The 25880-nt window shown below is 39.9% G+C and overlaps 1 protein-coding gene across 1 annotated transcript in view; it reads left to right on the top strand.

Moving 5' to 3' along the window:
* Positions 1-25880, top strand: part of ADGRB3 (adhesion G protein-coupled receptor B3) — a 791667-nt gene that overhangs the window by 346197 nt on the left and 419590 nt on the right. Inside the window, exons 7-8 of the mRNA XM_060167396.1 lie at positions 9666-9767; positions 10121-10227. Coding sequence (XP_060023379.1) covers positions 9666-9767; positions 10121-10227 — 209 coding nt within the window. The remainder of the gene's footprint in view (positions 1-9665; positions 9768-10120; positions 10228-25880) is intronic.

Genomic DNA, 25880 nt, shown 5'->3' with positions numbered 1-25880 from the left:
CTTTTTTATTTCTTCCTTTCAGTCCACATTGTTTTGACAGTAAAAATAAGCATATTTTAAGAACCACTTAATGATTTTTAATGAATAAAATGAACATTAATGCAATTAGTAAACTCCTTTTTGGGTTGAAGGTCTCCCAAGACACTAAACCTGAACGTTAGCCCTTGACATTTCTCATTCCCACTTAGTTTCCTCCCCTCACACATCCTGACATGTGAATGGCCCTGAGATCCTGCCCCTGGCGCTTTGGTTGCTTTCTCTCTCTCTCCAGCTGTCACCTGTGTGAGAACTGCCACCTAACAGACCTTTCCAGCTGGGGTATCAAATGAGACCCATATGCCCCCAGGGGAGATTTTCTGTCTGAAGTTCTCCCTCCTTCTTTCCAACCTCTTTCCTAGTGGGGGAGTCCACCTGGGTCAAGTCTTTCCTCCTGGGGCCCTGCTTTCTCCTCCCCCGGACACTGCCTTCCAGCGGAAAGAGTCTGGGGAGTGTGGTCAAACCAAGGTTGGCTTGGGCCTCTGTCCTCATACGTTAAATGAGATAATGATACATGCCCAGGGGATTGTTTCAAGGATGCAGTGATAGAATACTTTAGATTAGAGTGATTAAAGTGCAGTGCAGGTCTCCTATGTCCATTACCCATATTATGACATCAACCCCATTATCTAACCTCTTCCACATAGGTTCTTATCTGATGATTCTCCCCTATCCATGGCCTTAGTCTTGTGACTCGCTCATTAAAAAACTTCGTGGCTCTGGTTCCCTGCCCGATTCCGTGCATACTGAGATCCTGGGTACAGGAGTGTCCTCATCAGTGGCTCACTTGTACATACGGCAAATCTTTGTGTGTAAAGCAACCAAGCAGACACAGTCTCTGGTTCCTGGATCGAGAGGCACGTAGTCTGTCCTTTCTCTGTTGCTTGCCCTCCTATTCACCTGGACTCCCCTAGTGTCCTGGGCCCTCATCTTCACCTACTGAAATAGCATCTTGGGAGCCCAAGCCATTAGAAGTTGTCTTCTCACTTAAGCATTCTTTCTTCCACAATTGCATGGGTGCTCTTTCTTTTTTGAACCCTTATAAACTTGCTTTGTGCTTCCCTTATTATATATTGCTATTATATTTTATTACATATATATATTTATATACCTCTTAGCTAGAATTCCAGCTTATTGCAAATGAGCTATATATTTTCACCTTCCAAATCCCCTACTCTGCATTGACTGTAGCAGGTCCTTAGATATATGCTCTTTTCAATGTATTTATTCCATATCATAAAATCTATAACTGGACTAATGAAATCGTCTGTGCAAAAGCATGTGAATACACTTCAAAATGACTATGATAGTAATACATTTTATAATCTTACTTTACTCTTTCAAAATGCTGTTAGATTACTTACTTAGAATTTGAATAGACATTTTTAGCACATCTACTATTTTTATTTTGTAGTTAGAATTTGTGGCACGATCCTTCCTTCTTTAGAAATAAATCATCGAGATGTTGGGGGTAAAAAATTTGTAAGTTTCTGTATAGCAAGTTACTCAGTTTCCCCAAATCTCAGCCCAGCTTATTCTTTTAGGCCAGAGTTCCTCAAAGTGGCCTCGGAGCCATTTTGTCGGCCTAGCATGGGTCCCAGGTTTGCCCAAATAGGGATTCTTTTTTTTTTTTTTTTTTTTTGCGGTACTCGGGCCTCTCACTGTTGTGGCCTCTCCCGTTGCGGAGCACAGGCTCCAGACGCACAAGCTCAGCGGTCATGGCTCACGGGCCCAGCAGCTCCACGGCATGTGGGATCTTCCTGGACCGGGGCACGAACCCGTGTCCCCTGCCTCAGCAGGCAGACTCTCAACCACTGCGCCACCAGGGAAGCCCCCAAAGAGGGATTCTTAAGGCCTTAAGGCAGCTCACAAGACAGGAGGCCGTGGCTCATGGCCTTGAGCCTGAAGTAGCCTTGCCCATCACCCTAATGTGCCTCCAAATGTTATCATCTGTTCCATCCGCCGTGACCTGGGGAAGGCTGTGGAGCGCTGTTTTCCTCAGCAGTCCCTAAAATGATGTAAAAAGGCAAGTAAGCACAGCACAAACCTCACGGGTGCTCCAGTGTAAAACTTTGTCTCATGCAACGATAGTTACTTAAGAGTTATTCCCCACAGTTAAAGTTAGCTATTTTTAAATTATTATTTAACTTTGCTGACAAGTTGGAAGTAGGGCGACCTTGTCTAAGTTGAAATATGGAATTTAAAAAATACTAATTCAGAATTTTGGGGTGTGTGTTATGTATAACACATTGTCAGACCAAGTGCTCAAACAGGCAACCTGAAATGCACACTGTTCGCTAGGGAATTCAAAGTTCGTGGTTTGCTGACTTCCAGACTTAGAAACAAATTTTTGCAAAATACTTATGTACTTATTTTAGTGCAACAAATGCTTAGAGATGGTGTAACATTCTCTGAAAATGGGCCGAGAGAGCTGTTTGATGGACTGAGGTCCACCACCCCCTCACTGAGGGATCTCTCTCTGCCTTGTTTTGCCCATGTTTACAGGGATGACAATAACTGCATCCACTTTAAAGGTTATGACAATTATTTGAATGAAAATATTTAATGCGCTTAGAAGATTGCCTAGTTCATAGTATGTGTAAATATTGCTGTTGTAACGGTGTAGCAACTTGATACTGATAACGATCCTTCTCTATAGAAGGAAGGCTATTACGAAACACATCTGATGAACACCCCTCTTTTTCCCTTCAGCCTTATTAGTAGCTGCATGAAGTCTTCACATGTGTAAGCTCCACTGCTGAATTAGAGCTGTACACTGTGTGAGCACAGAGGCTGAATCTGTCTTATTTACCTCTGTCCCCCCCAGCACAGGGGGTTCCCAAAACATAAGAATTAATGAATTGGCAGCAAGTGAAATTTGAAATACGGGGTCATGCATCGTGCATATTTTTTTCTTTTCTTTTTCTGCCTGCACCTCTACAGTTTGGAATCAATTTCTCTTTAATGCTGAAATTCTAGCATAAGTGGTGAAAACTAATTTTCCACATCAAATTAATTTAAGCCCTGTATAATTTTTGCTATTTTTAAGAGACAGAAAATCAGTTTGAATAGACAGATTAACAGCTAATCACTAGGTAATTGCCACCTTGTTTTAAGGGTGCACGCTAACTGCATACTTGTGCCTTCAACTACAGTTGTATCTTACAGATGGGTTTTTATATCTTTGTACTAGTGAGAGCAAACAGTGGGATCTTTCAGCTGATGAACAAAGTCGTGGTTCCATTTTGCTGAGGCATAAAAAAACAAGTGCTTCATATTGCTACACAATAATACGTTTTTATTTTGAGCACAGCAGCATGGCCTGAGCTAATTATACATTTTCTAATTTACAAAGTGCACGCAGGTAGCATTAAACAGAAAAAAACCCAAAAACAACATTAACACAAATCTCTATCTCTAGCTTTTGCTTCTCTCCTGCACTTTCGTGCCATACACCAGCCAGCGTTTTGATACCAGGATGCGCTCAGATAGCTCACGCTCAGAACTGTTTTCAGCATCTTCTCTCCCAAGCCATATCCTCCCCGTGTGCTGTCACTCAGGGTAGAGCACACCAGACTCTCTCCCTGGATACCTGAGTTTCATCTTTACTCCGTCTCTCGTCCTCACCTCCTACACCTGCCCTGGAGCTGAGCCCATCCCTCCTCCTAAACACATTTGGAATCCACCCACTTCCTGCAGCCACTTCCTGTGACTCCACAGCCCTTCTTCCCCAGTTACACCCTTTCGATCGTCACAGGCCTCCTTGACGTCCATCTCACTCGCCTGCAACCCACTCTCCAAACTGCCGGGACAGCATTCAAAACATGGCATCTATTTCCCTCGCCCTTAAGTTCACACCCCTAGTTTACATCGTCACCCTCACCCCCTCCTCCTCCTGCAGTGACCCACCTCTGTCCAGCCCAGCTCTCCCAGGGGAGATGTTCCCAATGCCTTGGATGGACCAGGCTCTCCTTGCCCCGGGTCTTGCCAAGTGTGGCACAGTTGCCCATCCTTGTTGGTTGACTCCCCCCTTGTCCTTCATATCTCAACTTGGACATCCTTCTGGAAATCCTCTGCTGGTCTGCTCGCCCCTAAAGTACCCCTAGAGCAACTGGGACTCCTCGGATCATAGTGGAAGGCTGACGGCCCTGTAATGTCTCTACTTCTGTGGCCCTCGACATCTTGGAGTTGAGAGGCTCTGTCTAGTCCTTTTTTGTGCACTACTTCCCAAGGCGACTGGCACATGATAGGAGCCCAAGTATTTGTAGGATGAATGAGTTCCATTCCTGCCACTGAGAAGACCCCAGGAAGTTTCTCACCCCTGGGGACTTCATAAACCTGAGATGGAAGAAAATAAATTGTCAGTTTAATATCTAGACTCTTTTGCTTTGGATATGAGCAGAAATAGACCTATTTTCTGAACTAATTTTTTTTTAAGATTTAATCTTCAAAGATGCCAAATCACCTTTGATGAAATATTTAAAGCAGCTGCAGGATTTGACATTCCTTCTAAAAACCTGAAAATCCTGAACCGATTTGCAACTTTGAACCTCTGATTCCTCTGTCATCTTCCCTTCTTATCATTTGTGTACTGAGTTTCTATCTACAAGAAGCATGACGAATCCAGAGTTTCATGCATTTAGAGGAGAAAACAAAGTTTGCTGACTTCTCTAGGTTTAAAACAATTACTGTGATTTTTTTTTTTTTTTTTTTTGGTCTGGTTAAAGTACCTCACATTGATTGTCACCAGGTAAATGGGAACTAATACTTACTTGAGTGGTGTGGTTGGAAAAATAACTGTTGAATCAGCTTCTTCCTTGACCAGTTAGGATGTATGCAGTTCATATCAGGGGCTTCTGAACAGGGTCTCCTGGACGCTTACCAAGTCAGGCACAGCCCTACAAGGTCAACTTTTGTAAATATCCAGTACCATGGAAACCCATTTTGGCTAATTTTTAGGAAACCTATTGTAGCTAACTTCTCTGTCTTACTGCTCTTAAATGAAAATGACTACCTACTGCTGGCCTATTTCTCACACGCACACACACACACACACACACACACAGTCCTCAGTACTTTGCAAAATCATCCTCATTCTCTGTCATCTTAAGCACTGGCGTACTGGAAAAATAGATCTTCTGAACGTATTTGGTAGTTTTTGGTTAAAAGTACATGTGTGTCTATAGTTCCCACTATCATTTACTAGGACCTATAAGTGCTATGTGCCGTTAAGAACGAAACAAAACAGAAAAAGCCCCGTCTTCATGGCGCTCACATTCTAGCAGGAGGCTAATACTACTACTACTAATAAATAAGGGAGGACACCGTGTAGCAGTGGACGGTGAGGGGTGTCTTGGAGAACAGCCGGGCAGAGGAAGGGATGGGGTGAGAACGCGGGATTCCAGAAGAGCTTGAGGGCAGCAGACAGGAGCCACGAGGAGGTTTTAGGGAGGGAAGGGGGAGGCGTGTCCTGGGCAGAAAGAACAGGTGCACAGGCTGTGGGGTGAGGGTCCTCCTGGAGTTGGAGAAGCCCCCGGGAGGCAGTGAGAGTGGACGGGGGGAGCTGAGGAAGGGGCCAGACTGAGGCGCCTTGTAGCTGACGCTCCTTTCATGGCTCAGCGTTGTACTTACATGGAAAGAAGAACCCTCCCCCACGTGGTATACCTTTAAATAACAGTGGAGCGATCACCCGTATCCTGCCGTGATTTTGAACCTCATCAGTTCCAGGTGTGGGCCCGGTAAACAGCTCACCCTGTTGGCTCACCCGTGCCATCTAGTGGTGAACGGTTGCAATTACCAGGTTTTCTAACCCTAAGGTCGGCGGGGGCAGGGTGCTCTTGTGGGAATAACAATACGTGTCCAAGGTGGGGGGGGGTGATGAATTTGGAGACTGGGATCGCCATGTATACACTAATATGTATAAAATGGATAACTAATAAGAACCTGCTGTATAAAAAAATAAATAAAATAAAATTCAAAACAAAAGAAAAGAATTCCAAAAACCCCCACAAAAACAGATGAATGGATAACAAAAAAACCCAGAACAATACGTGTAGAAAGCTTTCTGAAAACATACATGGAAATGAAGACCTCCGGGTGCAAATTTCTCCTTCATTGGCTTATGTCAAGCCTGAATCAGAAAAAAAAAAAAAAAACCCGATAACTATAGCAACAAGTTTTACAAAATGTACTTCAACATCAATGGAACTGAAGAAATTGTTTGAAAACAGAAAAAAAGTACAAGTGAAGTGAAAGATTACAAAGGAAAAGTTAATGAGGGAAACCATGAGCAGAAGTTGGATATAGATAAACAAAAAGAATACTCAAGTGTCATAGTAACATCAGGTTAATTAATTAATTAATTCTATAGAATTATATCAGATTAATTAATTTTATAGAATTCAACTATGGAATAAACTATGCATGATGCATTTTGTGAGTTTTAACATGTATTATAAGTTTCCTTTTCATATTCTGTGATAGTTTTGGTTGACATTTACAGAAACACAATTATCATCTGTTCTATTGTTGTCCAGTGGGGTAGCTTTTAAAATTTCAACTTACATTAATTCAAATAGATATCTTTAAAACTCAGTTCTCAGTCTTGCTTGCCACATTTCAAGTGCTCGATTGCCACATTGACTAGACGCCACCGTATTGGACAGTGAAATTCCCACTTCCGTCACGGCAGAAAGTTCTACTGGATGGGCTAATCTATTATATTGTTTCCTCAGTAGAACTGATGTACTCCACAAGCATGTTCTGAACACCTACTATGTGCTAGACAGCTTAGCAGTTCCTTACAGCAGATTAAAGAGAAATAAAGTAAAACATAATTGGTCTCCTAAAGGGCAAAATTTAGGAATTGAGGAGGTTCACACTGTAACCAGATGTTTTCCATCCATTGTGAGAAGAGATATAATACTTGTATATTCAATGACTGAGGTACCAAGGGAGGTTCCCCAGAGAATACACCAGTTAAGATGTGTTTTAATGATATACAGGAATATTACTAACAACAAGCAAACAAACAGAAAAACAAGGAGGGGAGAGAGTATTTTAAGTAGAGGATATAGCTTTTGCAAAGTTAGGGAAATGTAAATTGGTATGGGGTATCTGGAGGATGACAGTTAGTTTTGTGTGGCTGGTCCATGGGACAATAAATGTGAATCATAATTGGAGAGCGAGGTTAAGGCTTGCTGGAAGGACCATTTCATCACAGCGAGCACAGGCCTCTTTATCCTGTCAGATAACTGGAGAACCATGGAAAATTTTATGCAGCAAGTTATGGGATTACTCTTCATTTTGGAGATTACTTTTTTGATGTGGCATAAAAGAAGGAAGTTGCTGGAGAATTGTAGCACTTTACACCCTGGCTTTTAATATAAATTAAAATTTTATATATTTGGAATCCGAAAAAACATATCAATTCACCACTCTGTGCCTGCCTGTTTTCCCTTTTGATAAATGGGGCTAATAGTGTCTGACTTATAAAGTTGTTGGGGAAAATTAAATGAGCCCATTCATGTAAGACTGCTAATAAGGGCTCAATGCTATTACTGTTATTAAAGGTTTGAAATTATCTAAGGAAAGCAATTAACATAAGGAAAATGTAAGGGGTGGATGATTCTGCAAAGGATGCAGGGAATGAGATAGGGAGAAAGAATGGTCCAAGTGCTTGGTGGAGGCCTGAGAGAGAAGAGATTTCTAAGACCCTAAAGAAAGGATTTCCAAGGAGGAGGGGGAAGTCAATATAAAAAGTACTGCAGGGGGCTTCCCTGGTGGCGCAGTGGTTGGGAGTCCGCCTGCTGATGCAGGGGACGTGGGTTCGTGCCCCGGTCCGGGAGGATCCCACATGCCGCGGAGCAGCTGGGCCCGTGAGCCATGGTCACTGAGCCTGCGTGTCCAGAGTCTGTGCTCTGCAACGGGGGAGGCCACAACAGTGAGAGGCCGGTGCACCGCAAAAAAAAAAAAAAAAAAAAAGTACTGCAGGGAAGGTTTAGTGAGTGATGACCGAGGTGAGCGTGTTGGGTTTGGCCAGTAGGAGATCACTGGTGGGTGAGGAGGGGATATTTATGAAGACGGGCCTGGTGAACGTAGCGAAGAGAGTGCGCAGGAGTCAGGGTTCTAGAATCCAGTTCTGCTGATACCTCCACCAGCTCCATTGCCTTAGACAAGCCTCTTCTTTGGGGGCCCTGGTGCCCCCATTGGTAAAGAAGAAGGAAGTGGATTAGGTGATCTTCAGTGCCACTCTCAGTTCTGAATGCCCACGAGTTTCAACCACTCATCTTATTTCAGGTAATCATAAAGTGAATATTATTTCAAGATGGCAATGTCTCAAGCTGCATGCTTCACCTGCTAACAACTGTAATGGGTCCTAATGAGGTCATACATTCTGAAGTAGAATTAGTTTCAGTAGAATTAAACTAGCATGGGTTAAATAGTATGTTGTCCCCAAAGGAAGAAATTGCTCCCTGGACATCACACTCCTGTATATATTAGATACTTGTTATTTTGTAGGTCCTTGTTTACTTACTAAAGGTATTTCTATAGCCATAGAGTCATTCATGTATTCACTCAACTTTGAACAACTTCTGTGTGCCAGGCACACCTTTAAGTGCAAGATACAGAGATGAGAGGACCCAACTTATCCCGGGCAAGTTGTGAGGACAAATATCAGAACATATAAATGGCAGTTCTGTGTGAAAGCACAACAGAAGTTCTGTCTGGAGAAAGGACTAATGTGTTCCTTCAGGTTTGATGCAACATAGACAGACTTTTTTTTTTTTTTTTTTTTTTGCGGTACGCGGGCCTCTCACTGCTGTGGCCTCTCCCGTTGCGGAGCACAGGCTCTGGACGCGCAGGCTCAGCGCCCATGGCTCACGGGCCCAGCCGCTCCACGGCATGTGGGATCTTCCCAGACCGGGGCATGAACCCGTGTCCCCTGCATCGGCAGGCGGACTCTCCACCACTGCACCACCAGGGAAGCCCAGACAGACCTTCTTCTTTCATGAATTCTTTGGCTTTCCATGAACATATTTCTGGTGTGCATCTATTATTCTTGCAATTCCCTTTAACTTTCTCACCTCAGTAATCAAATGGAGCTTTTGAAAAGCATAAGGCTAAAAGGTAAGATTTGTTAATTTTTATATAATGTAGTATGATTGGCATCATACTTATATGAAGAAATGAAAAGTTACGTATTTTTTCCCTTTATTTACTCGTATCACCTACAGTTAACAATTCTGATATGGCTTTCAGTTTATTAGAAATCACTTTATTGTATGACATCCCCACACTTTATGAATATAGGTGAATACTGGAAAGATTTTTATGTATATGCTTGAATATAATGTTCAATTTATAGGCAAATCCAAATGACCTTTTTAAAAAGCCTGCACGGTAAGCCCTTTCCAAAGAAAGTACATTTCTGTGAGGATTTTGTAGATAATGAAATGAAAGCTAGTGGCGTTTTATTTCTGAAGACATCTCTGACATTTCAGTAAACAGTACACTTTTAAGAAATGAAAACTCTCTGTAGTCACTGAGGTGCGTTTCAGGATTGCTTATTGCCAACATTTAAAAAATAAACACCACCGGCATTCAAGTCCCTCTGTTCTGAATTGCAGCACCTTATGAAATATGCCCAGAGGATTACCTGATGTCGACGGTGTGGAAAAGGACTCCAGCAGGAGACTTGGCCTTCAATCAGTGCCCACTGAATGCCACAGGTAATGTAGGATGACCCTCCAAAGTTGACCACCCACCAAGAGCAGCATGCTGTGTTCCTCACCATGCTTTGTCCTATATCCAAAAATCAATCTGTCCAATAAGCAGTTGATAAAACAATTTTAGTAAAGGGCTTCCTAAGTGGAGACAACGAAGAGACCTGGAAAATCTTGATGATGCAGTGGTTTCTCCGTGTGACTAATATGCATTGTAAAAAATGATCAAAGTAACCATTGCACATGCCTGTTTGTTAAAAGCGAGAAAATGTACAAACCCAGGTTTTCAGCCCGCCTCCCAGTTCTGTGTCTCCTCGCAGCCTCCCTGTCGTAAAGCTCTCTGTTTTTGTGACTTGCAGGCACCGCTAGCAGACGCTGCTCGCTCAGTCTTCACGGAGTGGCCTTCTGGGAACAGCCGAGCTTTGCAAGATGCATATCAAATGAGTACAGACACTTGCAGCATTCAGTAGGTGCAAAAGCCAGCTTTAGTACTTGCTCTGTTTATTTTTTGCTAATGATCGCTGTGTGAGAATTTAATCTTCTGCCATACAATCAAATCAGTAAAATCTCTGAAAAAAAAAATGCCTGAAGGAAAACAGGCTTTGCTAGAAAGCTAATTTTTATAAGTCGGTGCTAAAGAGTTTTGTTCCTAGGGTTGGGGTTTATGGATCCTGCTTGGATCCTGCTATTTAAATGAATGGATTCCTTGTCCAATGAGGGAAAGGCGTGAAGAAAATCTGCTACGCAGGCTTATCTATAAGAGTTAAACTATGTATTATGATTGGCACAAATCTGTGTTACATAGCACATAAGACATTTCAAAATACCGTACATTTTAAAATTAAATTCTTTAGAACTTTAGTAGGTGGGAAATGATAAAGCTGTGTCATGTAGGTATCAAATTTCTCACTGCATTTTGACATTAAGACACCAAAAAAAAAAAAAAGACAGGGGTTATCGTATCAGAGAAAATTAGCTGCTTGCAAAACATTATATGGGACACATTTCCCCAAATAGCCCCTCTTCTCCCACATATCATTGAATTATTCACGGAGTATGCTGTATGAATATTTCGAGCACAGTTAAGTGTCACTTGGTGTTTTACGAGTGCAAGTCATTGTCATTTTCGGAGACTGTTGTCATTCATCCTGGCAGTCGAGAGAGCTTCCTGCGTGAACAAACATCGCGGGGTTCAGAACAAAATACAAGCCGGAGCCGCTGGAGAGCCCAACGTTGGCAGGGATGCTGTTCAGTTAAGAGCCTTGAAGTTTTGTTGTGCTTATGTTTTCTTTCCATCTTCTTACAGTTGCTCACAAATAAGCCTGATTCTTAAAAAAAAGTCCTAAGGAACATTTTTGCTTGTGGATGGAGAAGTAGCTTGTACAATAAGAACGCTTCTTAGTGAAGTAAACGTATTTGATTATCAGAAAAACAAAAAGCACGTTTTAAAAACATCTGAAAACCAAATGCTGTCTAATATGCTTACTTACCAAATCCGTAATTAAACTGATGATTATTTGGCTACACAGACCCTTATTTCTATTATTGTGTGTATGTACATTCATATATATACATACATGTTATTCTATATATATATATACATAAATACTGATTACACACAAATACATATGTTTCATAATATATATTTATGTGCATATCAGTATTTGGTGATATTTGGCTTCACTGAGCCTTATTTCTTTCAAAATTGAAATATTTCAGAATTAAGTAAATATATATATATATATATATATATATAAAACCAAGACTGTCTTATGAATTTAATTTTTAATGAATTTTATTTTCCCCTAATTTTAGACATTCGACTCTGTTTACTTAATCTTAATAATATCCATATTTAGTTCTTGTTTATTCATGGTAATTTATATGAGAATAATTACATGGATTAAGTAAACCATAGGTCAATTTTTACAAATTTGTTAAGAATGAATAATATCAGCTGTTGGCAGAAAATTTTTCCTTCCTAAATTCAGTGTTTTGCACAGTAGTATTTAAATGAGTCTGCATTCTGTGAATGCAGGTCATCTGATAATGGAGAGAAACAGAAACACTCAGTGAAACAGGAGAGATGGTCTCGGACTGTGAGTCGCATAGAAATCACGCAGTCAGTGATTGGACAGCCGATGTGTCCGTGCCCGTGCTGACTTGCAGACAGAAATCAAGTGCGTGATTTTGTAGAATAAGGAGCAGCCTCAGGGCATTCAGCTTCCACAGAGGACCAAGCACTCAGCTGGGCACTGTCACAAATTAACTTCAGTCCCCACCACAACCTGCAAGTGGGCATCCCTGCCCCAGGTTGAAGCTCTGCTGGGGAGCCGTCCAGTTACCTGAGGCAAGGGTGAAATTTGCATCCCAGGTACAACTGTTTAAAAACTTAACCTCCTTTCTGGAGGCCTTACTCCCTGCTGAGCCTTTGATTTGAAATCCTCTGCCCTAGATTCTGGTGCCAGGGGCACCTTCTTCTGGTTGTGTGTCCTTCGGAAAAGTCGTGTGATCTCACTCAAGTCTTGGCTTGCTATTTGCAAATGAAATCGGTAGCCTCATCTTAGCACCTCTGGAGGTTTTGAGAAAAAGTAGATGAGATACTGTATGTGAGATGTTTGCAAAGCAAAGGGCTTTGTAACTCTGAGGTATTAATATCTACAGGTAAAGAAAATGGGTTGTGTTAAAAATTATCTCCATAAGAGTAAAATTTTAGAACTCAACAAGTTATTAACTTGAACGCTTCATGTGGAAAAATACAGATAGGTATAGATGAATGGATAGGTAGGTAGGTAGGCAGGTGGATAATTGGGTGGATGGATGGATGGATGGATAGATAGGATTGATGTCACATGTATTATTTTTTTAATCACGTGAGGTTTTTAAAAATAAATTTGTTTATTTATTTATTTATTTTGGCTGTGTTGGGTCTTCGTTGTTGGGTCTTCATTGCTGCACGCGGGCTTTTCTCTAGTGGCGGTGAGTGGGGGCTACTCTTCATTGAGGTGTGTGGGCTTCTCCTTGCGGTGGCTTCTCTTGTTGTGGAGCACAGGCTTTAGGGCCTGTGGGCTTCATTAGTTGTGGCACGTGGGCTCAGCAGTTGTGGCTCATGGGCTCTAGAGCACAGGCGCAGTAGTTGCGGAGCACGGGCTTGGTTGCTCTGCGGCATGTGGGATCTTCCCGACCAGGACTCGAACCCATGTCCCCTGCATTGGCAGGCGATTCTTAACCACTGCGCCACCAGGGAAGTCCCAGATGTCACATGTATTTTTACTGATGAATTCTGTTTATATACACATATAGAAATATATACATACTTATACATCCATACATACATGCCTCTAGTACTTGCCTAGGGACCGTGGTCTTCTCTTTTACAAGTTCAGGGAAGTATAGGACCAATGTATGCCTTAAAGAATGGTCACCTAGTATATCGAGCTCATCATGTGTACTCTGAAAAGTCACTTGGAGGTGGAAATAAAATCCCCTTGCTTGCATGCTTGTACTCTTGTGGCTTCACATACTTTGCCTGAGTAGCAAAACTAGGTAGTGCTTACGATGTAGAATAGTTCTGTCTCCTACAAATTCTTAAATTACCTTGGAGACTCTGCCTCTTCTCTAGTAGAGTTTGTCATTTCACAATTTAATATTCTATTTTCCTTGGGGGATTCCATTTCTTGCCACTCTATATTCATAAAACTCATTAAATGTTAATTGTCACCTACTGCAGATAATTATTTAAAATAAGTAGATCTGTGTTTTCCACATAGATTACAATATATGTACATACCCACATAGATTACAATATTTTATATGCCTATTTTATAAAATATATGAAGACTAAGTTTGAAATGACATTTTATCATCAACAAACATTAGTTGAGTGTGTCCTATGAACTCTCATACTTATAAACCAATTGAGATAGACAGAAAGGTGTCATTAATGAGTTTACTATATAAAATCACTAATCTGTCATATTGAACACTTATTGAATTCCTTGAGGACAGAAATCATTTCTTTTAATCTTCATTTCTCTAGTGCCCAACACAATACTAAGCATATTCTAGATATTCCATAGATGCTTGTGTAAAGAATGACTCTGCCACTTTTCTTATCAGGAGGGGGATGCTGGCAGCTGGAGAGTTCTAAGAAGGTGATGTACCAGATTTAATGTTTGTGAATTTTAACCACACGAAATTAATAAGTATTATCCCTCGTGTGCAATTTTCCTAACCCAAAAATATCTAGAAATGTGGAGTGATTTATGACATTACTTCATGAACTTACTTGACCACTGCAGAAGAATTTCAGTAAGCTAAAATTCATGAAGTCTCTCGGAAACTTTGTAAGGTACAAAATTAAACACTATGATCCAACTGCTGTTTATTAAAAAAAAAAAGTCACAAACAAATGCACACAGTTTAAAAAAAGTGAGGCTAGAGGAATAAAGTGCTTAATTCCTCTGGGATTCTTGGAGATTTCATGTGTTTTTTCCATATGTTAATATTTCATTTCATATTCTGGGATATTTTTTGAATTTTGTACCAAGTAAGGTAGAAATAATTTCTGAACCTATTGAGAAATAGGCACAGAGTTCAGGCACATTAAGAATAGTGTCTTTACTTATAAAAATATTTGGAGAAAATGGGTGAATATTGCGGACCAAGGGGGCCAGTCCCACCCCTCCCCAAATTAAACAAACAGACCGCCTTGTCTCTGGTACACCTGGAAAATCAGGGTACCTCTTTCTCTCTCTCTTCCCCCCCATCCTGTCCTCTCTCTCACTCATTCTCTCCCTCTCTCTCTCTCTCTCTTTTATTCACATACAAATACATGCCTACACACACACACCCGAAGTGACAGATGACATAGAACTAGAAGAACGGTTGCCCTCTGCAGGTAGACAGTTCTAGAACAAGGTCACAGATATTCCCCTAGCAGAAGTCCCTCCACATGGAAATGTGAAGAATTGGTATAAATGTGTCCTTTGAGGTCACTGTCCTTTATAACCTCTGTTTCTATTTTTCAAGACGTCATTTAGCAGATGAATAGATACAGAAGTCGGAGCAATGATCTGTCTAGTCATGGAAGGGTTGATTTTGTGGGATGGGATGTCAAGGAGCTTGAATTGTGGTTTAAGAAATTGTTTCTCCAGTTTTCCTCTACTTTTATGAGTGTTAATTAGAGAGAGAGAGAGAGAGAGAACGATAGAGAGAGTTAAGGTGGAAGGTTAGGGTGAGTGAGACGGAGACAGAGACAGAGACAGAGAGAGGCTGGGGTGGAGAATGTACTTGCTGCTTCTTGCAGGGCCCAGCAGGAGGGCAGGTGACACAGGATTGGAGGTACACCAAAGAGTGAGTGAATCACTCAGTTTAGTACACACAATAAGCACTCAACACAGAGTTGTGAAAATAGAAGAGGGAGTAACAAATCCCTCCTGGAAAAGTCCAGGAAGGAGGCAGTGATCTCTGGTCTGGCAACAGGTCTTTGGACAAGCGTGAGTGGGGAGTTGCCGTCCCCCGCAATGGGAAAGGCTCTCAGCTGAATGGCGTCGGGTCCTCCAGGGAAGAGTCTTCACGTCACTCAGCTTAGTGGTCTCTTTTTAAGTAGTAACAGTTACCCCAGGAAAAGGGGTCTTGACTTTATTCATTCTCCCTCTGTTCCAGTGAAGTACATCTCCCGTCAACATTCTTGTCTAAAGTAACACTCTTAGTTTACCACTCCAAAACACTCATAGTCCTACAGGAGATGTTTCAAAACAACTAGCATGGAAGTTCATACTGGCCACTGTGACTCATTTTGAGCTATTCATCATGTCTTACAGTAGCTTGAATCCTGTAAGTTTCACACCAGTTGAGTAAGAATCATAATACCAAAGAAATCACATCATAGCACATGCTTTATATTAACCCATATTCCCTACCTTCCAGGCGAATTTTGCTGCATTGCAACAAAACTTCTCACACATCACACTTTGTTGACCACTACCTAGTTGCACAACTGCCAAACACATTGCCTAAAAGAGGCTAATACATTTGATGACTGCAGCTTATTTAGAGGAAAGGAAGAAAGCAATGGCCACCATAGTTTTGTTTACACCAAATATATTTTGAGCCAGAAAAGTGGACAAGTCTTACTGTGTTTTTAATGAGCAATTGCAACACAAAGAACCGAGTGCTATGGTCCAGCCAACCAGTGGAACTAGCAGATGATTTTAATTTTTGAATATTCATCACTTAAGTAAAGGTAAGTGAGCCTGAGAGAACAAGAGTTATTTGTTCTGCCAGTTTTTTGCAGTATGATGTCAGTGTTTATTAGGAGAGAGAGAGAACAGTAGAACGTTAGAACACAGCAAGTGATAGGGAAATCGCGAAGAAGCAGCTAGATCAGTAGGTTTTTAATCCTGGCTGAATATAATAACCATGTGGGAGTTCTTTAAAAAATACCAATTTGGGAAGTTCACCCAAGGCCAGTTAAGTGGAGTTGTTACTAGCCTATAGTGCACATTCAATAAATGTGAACTATTATTGTTATTAATTACAACATTAATTTGGCATTCATATACATGTATTTCTACTTACTTGGCTCTCTCATGAAAGAATGTGGACATCCTCCTTTTAAGTACTCAAGGCACAGCGCATGGCTGCCTTCTTATTTCTGTTGCCAAGTTTCAGGTTTGTCAGAGTCCTCACTCCCAGAGCTCAAATAATTATTGCAGAATCCAACAATGCCAAGGAAACGTTGAAAAACATTATTTCCTTTAAAATGGACAGAAGGCTCTTAATTTATTCAAGGCCACATGTTAAGGTTTTGGCGTCTGAGTTCAACTTCACAATCCCAAAGTTTTCAACGTGAGGTCCTAAATAAAATGATGAGCTTACTGAGTGTTCGTATAGCTCACATTTATTGAATGCTATCTACCCTGAAGGAGCTGATTGAAAAAAAAATTTGGAAGGAAGATGTTAATTAAATCTTGGTATTTTAAGCAATTCATATGTCAAAGTTTACAATGTATTTCAAGGACAAGATAGAGAATATTTTAGACTTTATATTCCATATGGTGTCTGTTCTAAATACTCAACTCTGGTGTTGTAACACAAGAGGAACTATAGACAATTAGCGAACATGGCTGGGTTCCCATAAAACTTTTACAAAAACAGGCAATGGGCTGAATTTGGCCCACGGGCTGTAGTTCACTAACTCCTGGTCTATAATATACATTTTATTTTAAGTTGGTTTCTTTTTTTTTAACATTTCAACTCTATTAGAATTCTCCATCAGAGAATGGACAAATTTTATTTTGTTCTTCTCTCTCTGTTTTCTTTAACATTTTAACCAGTCATTTAAAATTTCTTTTCAGCAAAATCTAAGATGGATAATCTGTGAAGGGCTTGTTTTATTTTCTTTCATCAGTCACATCATCTGACATATGTAGTAAATTTTTTAAAATAAATGTATTTATTTATTTTTGGCTGCGTTGGGTCTTCGTTGCTGTGCGCGGGCTTTCTCTAGTTGTGGTGAGCAGAGGCTACTCTTCGTTGCACTGCGCAGGCTTCTCATTGAAGTGACTTCTCTTGTTGTGGAGCACAGGCTCTAGGTGTGTGGGCTGCAGTAGTGGTGGCTTGTGGGCTCAGTAGTAGTGGCTCACAGGCTCAGTAGTTGTGGCTTGCAGGCTCAGTAGTTGTGGCTCACGGGCTCTAGAGCACAGGCTCATTAGTTGTGGTGCATGGGCTTAGCTGCTCCGCAGCATGTGGGATTTTCCAGGACCAGGGCTTGAACCCATGACTGCTGCATTGGCAGGCGTATTCTTAACCACTGTGCCACCAGGGAAGCCCTAGTAATTTTTAGTTAAATCTCAGTCATTGTGTAAAACAAATGTAGGATTTGGGGACAGTGTTGATGCCCACCAAAAAGCATTCCCACTTTTTCAGACATAATGAGGAGCAGGAACTTTAAAGCAGCCAAGGATTCATCTGGGTCAAGATTGTTTTGCAGTTTTCATCAGACTACCACATCCCCTTAGTCTCCCTTTTTCCACTGTGTCTTATATGCTTTGGATAGAGAGCTCATGTGTGCCCATCCTATCAGCCCTGAGAAACTGTAGAAGATTCAGCTCTGCCCTTTAGAGTGTCCAGGATTTCTGCCCAGGCAACTTCAAATACATCAAATGTCTTGAGTGGGAGGCATCTGGTTACTCAAAGCTGGACTCCTCCCACTAGGCATTTGTTTCTAAATGCCTACTTACAAGGATGGAGAAAACTGCACTCTGCTTTTTACAAGTGTTTATCCTAACTCTTCAGCTTCCTACACATTCCAAAAATCCAGCCAATGTCTCATGGAGAAAAATCCCAGTAAGATATTTAGGGACCCTACAATTTCCATTATAGTTCTTCAGCCCTGAGCAACCAAAGAACATTAGTTTCTCTTTCTACCCTAGAAGTCCTCTGCCTTGGCCACACCTTCCCCTCACTTTTTGCCAAAATTTAGCAAACATTCCTAAGGGGAAAAATAACAGCTGGCTGAAATTGTTTGCCTACCTCAGAAAGGATCTCTTCTTTCTGGAAACTTAGTTCATCTCATCCATAGCTCGCTGAAGCTCTGCAAGCTTGAAGAATATGATTTTCGTAATTTATGTTTTTTTCCAGTTGTAGTGGCAAACACGTTGGCCTTACAGGAATTACTACACTTTACTAAACTGATAAATTTTCACTGTATTATAAAATATAAAAAAAAATCTTTAGGCACATATGATAGTGTTTCCCAGGGAATTTTAAGGGAGTCTATTACAAAGCTGTATAATGAAATACTTCTAAAATTATACTTTATTTCCTCTTTTTTAAAAATGCACAACATATTACTGATTATATCTATAAATCCCAGAAGATTTGTAAGCTTCTTCCTTATTATGGATTATTGTGACTTGGTGAAGAAATGTTAGAATTAGTTTTAGGCATTGAAATCCACTGACTTGAAACTTATTCATGGGATGATTTAACGGAATATACTTGTACAGATAATTATGTTTAGGCTAATGCCGAAGGAAAATATTATAAGGCAAAGTGTACTCTATTATTTAATCATTCATCCATCCATTCAGCTACTCATTAGTTATTCTACAAATATCTGCTGGGCTTTAACTAGGTGCAACACAGTGTAAGGACCCAAGGATGCAACTTGAATATGACACACACAGCAAATACAAAATAAAGTAGACAGGAAAAGAGACAAAATAATTCCAAACTGTGATATGTTGGAGGAGCTTAACAAAGTGCCAACATAGGGAATAAAGTTTGGGGACTATTTTACATAAGAAAGTCAGTGAGATATCGAAGAGGAAATGACATTATAAGAGTCACCTGAAAGATGAGATAGATGTAGACATGCAAAGAGTGGAGAGAATGAGTTTTTCAGGGCATGAGTGTACATTCTACTGGGGAGAATAGTATGTGGGAAAACCATGAGGTGTTTAAGGAAGTGAAACTCGATCCAGTGGTCAGAGGTTTTGAGCAAGAAGAGAGTGTCATGAGATGAAGTTGGAGAACTAGGTAGGGAAAAAATTATTCTGTGCCTTAAAGACTTTGCTAAGAGTTTGGATTTTATTCTAAGGGGAATGGGAAGCCATTGACAGTAAGGAGTGATACGATTCAGTATAATGAAAGAGGGTCAGAGAGCCGTTCTATAGGGAATAGACTGTAGAGGGCAGGATGGGAAGCTGTGGAGCTCACTGCAGAATCCAGAGGAGAGATGATGGAACCCTTTATTAAGGTTGAGCGAGAACATGCAGCTGATGTGGTATCATTTTCTGAAATGAGAAGGCAAGACAATGAAGATTAACTTGAGGCAGGTGGCTTAGGGGTTGCCAAATGTTGCATGGTATAAAAATGTGACATAAAGAACTTAGAGTAGAACTAGCCAGTGTAGATGTGACTTGTCTCCAGGAAAGTTGAGCTACTTGGATGCAGGTGCAGAGAATGCATTTGGTAGAGCCAAGATATTTTCTGAAGACCAAAAGTAGAAGCAACACCTGGGAGCTTGTTAGAAATATAGAACCTACCCCAGACCTGCACTTTGAAAAGTTACATTTGTGATTCATATACACATTACAATTTAAGAAGTACTGTGGTAGAGTTTATCTAGGGTTGAAGTTTTGTTGAATGGATGCAAAGAATTTAAATTAGTGCTGGCCAGCTCCGTACCATTGAAAGGCATAGTATGTTAAATGATACCTAGTTTCTCTCTCCTAGCAAATGGGAGGATCGTGCTTCTTCACCCCTTGAAGTTCCAGCCAATTGGTTGTGTATGGAAGTGACCTTTCTTATTTCAGGCTTGGAAATGTCCTTGCCAGTGCAAAATCCTTCATCCTCTGTCATCCCAAGCCCCTGAGTGACTAGCATGAACAGAGCTTCCCTGATGACCTGGGTTGCATATGTAAAGTGAGTGGGAAATACATCTTTTGTTTTTAGGTACTGAGATTTGGGAGTTGTTTGTTATCACAGCATAATCTATCCCATTCTGACTGATGCAGTATCTCTAGAACTAGGAAACCAAGTAACAGAAACAGAATTGAAAAAGCCTCAGAGAAGGAGGGTTACTTACTGCTCTGCCTCCCATTGGGCAGGTGCCTGAAAGTTTGGGTCCCGATCTTGAACCACCATACTACTTTGAGCTCATGCATATGCTCTAGTGCTGTCCCCTGGGCCAGAATATTAATAATCATTCTAGATTTTTTTAGTGTTAATAAAAGAAATTCCACCTACCTATGGCCTATGCTCGGGAATTGTACTTTTAAATTTTGACTAGAAATTAAAGCTATTCCTAGGTTTTTTGTGGGGAGGTACGTTTACTGTGCTCTCATTCTTACTTTGGAACTTTCCAGGTTTTACAAGGAAATATGCACAGTGTATACCTGGTTCAGTTTTCTTCATGACTCAGTTTATTCTCATAACAGTACCTTGCAATCGTCAAATTCATGGCATCCTCTCTCTCACTTCAGGAAATCCTGGGGCAAGAAATTATGATACTCAATGCACCTATGGCCAAATGCTTTTCATCCTGGGTTCTGGGCAATAATATATAATTTATGCAGGGGAATATTTAACTAAATCTCCCTATCACATTGTCTCTAGAGAAGAATTGTCTTTTCATATTTGAAGTTCTAGCCCTAAGATGAATGTATGTTTTTTTAAATATCAAATATAGGGAAAATTGAGAAGTATTCATGTACTAGAACAAAAGATATACTTTCTTTTTCATACAGAATGATCTCTGTCTTTCCTGGAGACACCAGATAAACCTGTAAATAATTTAAAACCATCATTTAGTGAGTGACTTTTGCCTTAGAAAATGATAGTTATTAACTGAAGCAAAAGATGTATATTTAGATCATTGCTTTATGAAAAGAAGTTTCTTGTATAATTATCTTTTAATTGAAGCCACTTAGAGCTGTGAGAGCCTTTAATATACCTTACAGATGGATTGTAGGAGTTGAAGCTGAAAATAATATATGAATATATGATGTTTAAAGTGTGTCATTTGTACAGAGTGACTACAATGAACCATTTTTTAGGATTCACAATAGAGACAACTGTGGCTGGCAGTGGGAGGCATAAAGTGAAAAAAATAAGGTTATTTCAGAAACACACCTACTCTTTAAACCATGACCTTAACCACATCTCTCTATATAAAGAGCAAGAAGGCTTAATCCAGAAGTATAAAAAGCAACTATTTTTAGACTTTTTTTTTTTTTTTTGCCTTTCACTGTTGATCTTGTCAACAGTATTAAATGTGAATGACACAGAAACTATTAAAGCTTGTCCTTTGGAGAAAAAATGCTCACAGAGTACAGCAATGTAAGCAGGTATAATCACTGACAATTATAATTTTATAGGAAATATTAAAATTATAAATCTTTCTGAACTACTTCAGTAACTAAAATAAGAGAATTAAAAAAATAAAGCCCAAGGGAAACAGAAACCTTCATGTATCCATGGGGGCATTTCTCTCCACTTGGGTAAAACTACCTACACAATCTTTTATTGGTAAATGGCTTTAGGAACATTTCTGCATTGCATTCAAAAATACTGACCACTACTCAAATAATTGACAGCACCTCAAGAGCCTGGAAAGTTGCTCTTCAAGTCTCTTGATTTTTATATTCTTTCTACATATGAAAAAGATTCAGTGTCTCTTTAAAACAAACATGGTTGAGGATGACTTCTAAATATTGAAACATTTTGATAGTTTCTAACAACAGTGCTGTATAAAACCTAGTTAAGTGTGTGGTGTTAAGAGCATGGACCCTGGAATCCAGCTGCCTGAGCTCAAATCTTGGTACAATTTAGGAGCTAGGCAATCCCGGGGAACTCATGTCACCACACTGTGTCTCTACATCTTCATCTGTTAAATGTGGATAATTACGGCGCCTCCAATGGTCGTTTTAAAATCAGATGAGATAATTCATGTAAAACATAGTCCCATGCTTGCCATAAAATAGGCATTTAATAAATGCTATATTTTGTTGTAATTGTCATTATTTTTTAAAAGGTAGAAATTCTGTAACTATAACTGTAGAAGTTTAAAATTTCTGAAATAATTTACCGATGTATATTAATTGGATATCATTTAAAAGGCAGTTCTGTCAGAAAATGTAAATGTTCTCTAATTATTACATACTTCTTTGTTTTGCATAATTGTGGACAGCTATGTTTTTACCTTGTTGACTTTTGAGGATTATAGTTACAGAAGGAAAAAGAAAATTCTTCTGTGTTTCAGTTTAATTTAACAAGCACTTTGAGCAGATACCTCTGTGTGTCAGACAATGTGCTGGAAATTACAGGGTAAACAAATTGAAAAAAGAAACTACAGGCCCTTTAGGAGTTTATGGTCTAATAGAATGGATAAGATAAGAACACAAACACTATAATAATATAAGATAGAGCAAGATTTCTTATATGAGGTTTGAAAGTAGAGATCGTATAATGATTGCAGTTATCTGAAAAGAATTCAGGAAGGAGAAAAGAAAATTTAACAAAAGGTTCTGGGGCAAGCATTTAAAGTTATAGAAGTGCATAAGTCAGGGAGTAAGAGCAGCATCCATGGGCTTTCTTTGGGAAATGGTGAGTAGTTCATTCTGGTTGGTATTAGGGAACTGCAGCAGGAGAGGAACAGTGGGATGGACCAAGCTAGTACTTCACAGATCATACTGAGGTTTTGCATAAACTACAGCAAGAATATATTTTCAAATAGTACGTTATAGCTGAGCTCAAAAGAAAGACAGAGAAATACTTACATATCAGAAATGAGGGGGAAAAAGTGAAAGCCTGAGTGATAGGGGAAACCTGATGCTTCAGCAGCCTGGGAGAGTTTCAGATTCTATGTGACTCCTAGGTACTGGAGGCTGAGATTCTAAAGCTGTCTTGGGTTTACTGACAAGAGCCCTTTTCCACACAAGTCATGATAGTATACCTAGCTCCCTGCAACAAGCTGGCACTATCTTGATTGCTCTGGTTTCATGGGCAAGGAAAACTCTGTAGGTCTAGGATATGTCTAAGAAATTTAAATGTATACCAGGTTTTGGAAGGAAGAGGAAAGAAATGACATTTCAGAAACCGAAACTCTTAGCTGAACCATAAACAGAAGGAATTAACATGGAAATTAATGTTAAATTATCCAGTATTATTGAACTGCCTGTGGCCCTCACCCTCAGAGAAACACACTCAAAGCTAGTCTTTAAGAACTCTTTCACAAAACAACATGCGGGTCCCAAATGATAAAAACACCTTAATGAATATGAGTTGGCAATAATAACAAATATCATGAGGGAGAATTATCAAATGCAAGAATCAAGAAATTAGCAATGCAAGCAGTAGAAATATTAGAACATATGAAAGAAATTATAACATATTTGTTTAAAATAATTTGAGCAATAAAAGAAAGAACAGAAAGCACAGTTCAGAAATGAAAGACTGTGAAAAAGATGAACTAGAACTTCTATAAGTGGAAAATATTGTCATTGAAATTAATGAACAGAATAAAGAGACAATTAGGCATAATTGAAGAAAGAATTAGTGATCAGAAGTTAGGTTTGGAAAAAGATCACTCAGAAGCCAGAATAGATAAAGAAATGAAAATCATAAAAGAGAACTTAGAAAATGAAGAGTAAAAAGAGAAAATTTAGTATACAGTTTATAGAAATGTATATAATATAATGGAAATGTATTCCAGAAAGAGACTACATAGAGACTGCAGGAGAAGCAACATTCTATGAGTTAGTGCTTAAGAATTTTCCACAGTGAAGACAGATAATATATTCAGATTAAAAAGAATCATGAATAAATACATGAAAATCCACATAAACGTAATCCTCATTGTACTAAAAACACAAAGAAAAACACTAAAGCTACCACAAAGAAAAGACTGGTAATTTACAGAATATCAGCTGTCTACTTTGCAACAATAGAGGCACTAAGTCATATTATGAAAATGCAAAGGGAAAAATAAACACTCCCATGAAAAAGATCAACTGAAAGTGAGCATAACTTTAAAAAAATTAAGTCAAAGATTGAAGGAGTTACCATTCACAGAACCTTACTAAAACAACTCCTAAAAGGTTAGAAGAAAGGAAACTATGCTCAGAAAGAAGAAGAGAATGTAAGAAGCAATGGTTGAAAAGCAATAGTGAATAAATATATTGGATTAAAATTACTACCACTGGCTGAGCTGAGGTGTTGGCACAGCCATTTCTCACTAGGCACTCTGATCTGAAGTGCAGGGTGCGAGACCTCTGCATGAAGCACCCTGTGAACAAGTGAAACTAAATGAAACACAAAGGAAAAGAAAAAAAAAAAAACAAGCTGAAAACCCTCTGAAAAAAATGCCTCTGCACCTCTAGCTCTTGCAGAGGTTGGCATCATCAGTGGAGTCTACTATTGCAGGGGGACCTTCAAGACGGCAGAGGAGTAAGATGTGGAGATCACCTTCCTCCCCATAAATACATCAAAAATACATCTACATGTGGAACAACTCCTACAGAACACCTACTGAAGGCTGGCAGAAGACCTCAGACTTCTCAAAAGGTGAGAAAATCCCCACATACCTGGCCATGTCACTGACAGGGTCTTGTTGCTCTGGCCTGGTGTCAGGCCTGAGCTTCTGAGGTTGGAGAGCTGAGTTCAGGACATTGGACCATGAGAGACCTCCCGGCCTCACATAATATCAATCGGTGAAAGCTCTCCCAGAGACCTCCGTCTCAACGCTAAGATCCAGCTCCACCCAATAGCTAGCAAGCTCCAGTGCTGGACGCCCTATGCCGAACAACTAGAAAGACAGGAACACAAACCCACCCATTAGCAGAGAGGCTGCCTAAAATCATACTAAGTTCACAGACACCACAAAACACACCGCCAGACACGACGCTGCCCACAATAAAGACAAGATCCAGACTCATCCACCAAAACACAGGCATGAGTCCCCTCCACAAGGAAGCCTACACAAGCCACTGAACCAACCTTACCCACTGGGCACAGACAACAAAAACAATGGAAACTACGAACCAGCAGCCTGCTAAAAGGAGACCCCAATCACAGTAAGTTAAACAAAATGAGAAGACAGAAAAATATACAGCAGATGAAGGAGCAAGGTAAAAACCCACTAGACCAAACAAATGAAGAGGAAATAGGCAGTCTACCTGAAAAACAATTCACAGTAATGATAGTAAACATGATCCAAAATCTTGGAAATAGAATGGAGAAAATACAAGAAACATTTAACAAGGACCTAGAAGAACTAAAGGGCAGTAACACAATAATAGTAGGGGACTTTAACAGCCCAATTACACCAAAGGACAGATCATCAAAACAGAAAATAAATAAGGAAACACGAGCTTTAAATGACACAATAGACCAGATACATTTAATTGATATTTATAGAACATTCGACCCGAAAGTGGGAGAATACATTTTCTTCTCAAGTGCTCATGGAACATTCTCCAATAGAGATCATATCTTGGGTCACAAATCAAGCCTTGGTAAGTTTAAAAAAATTGAAATTCTATCAAGTATCTTTTCCAACCACAACGTTACGAGACTAGATATCAATTACAGTAAAAATACTGTAAAAAA

The sequence above is a fragment of the Lagenorhynchus albirostris genome, chromosome 12 (assembly GCF_949774975.1).
Source record: "Lagenorhynchus albirostris chromosome 12, mLagAlb1.1, whole genome shotgun sequence".
Lineage (NCBI taxonomy): Eukaryota > Metazoa > Chordata > Mammalia > Artiodactyla > Delphinidae > Lagenorhynchus > Lagenorhynchus albirostris.
The sequence above is the reverse complement of the archived record's forward strand: the minus strand, read 5'-3'. Positions and strand labels throughout refer to the sequence as shown.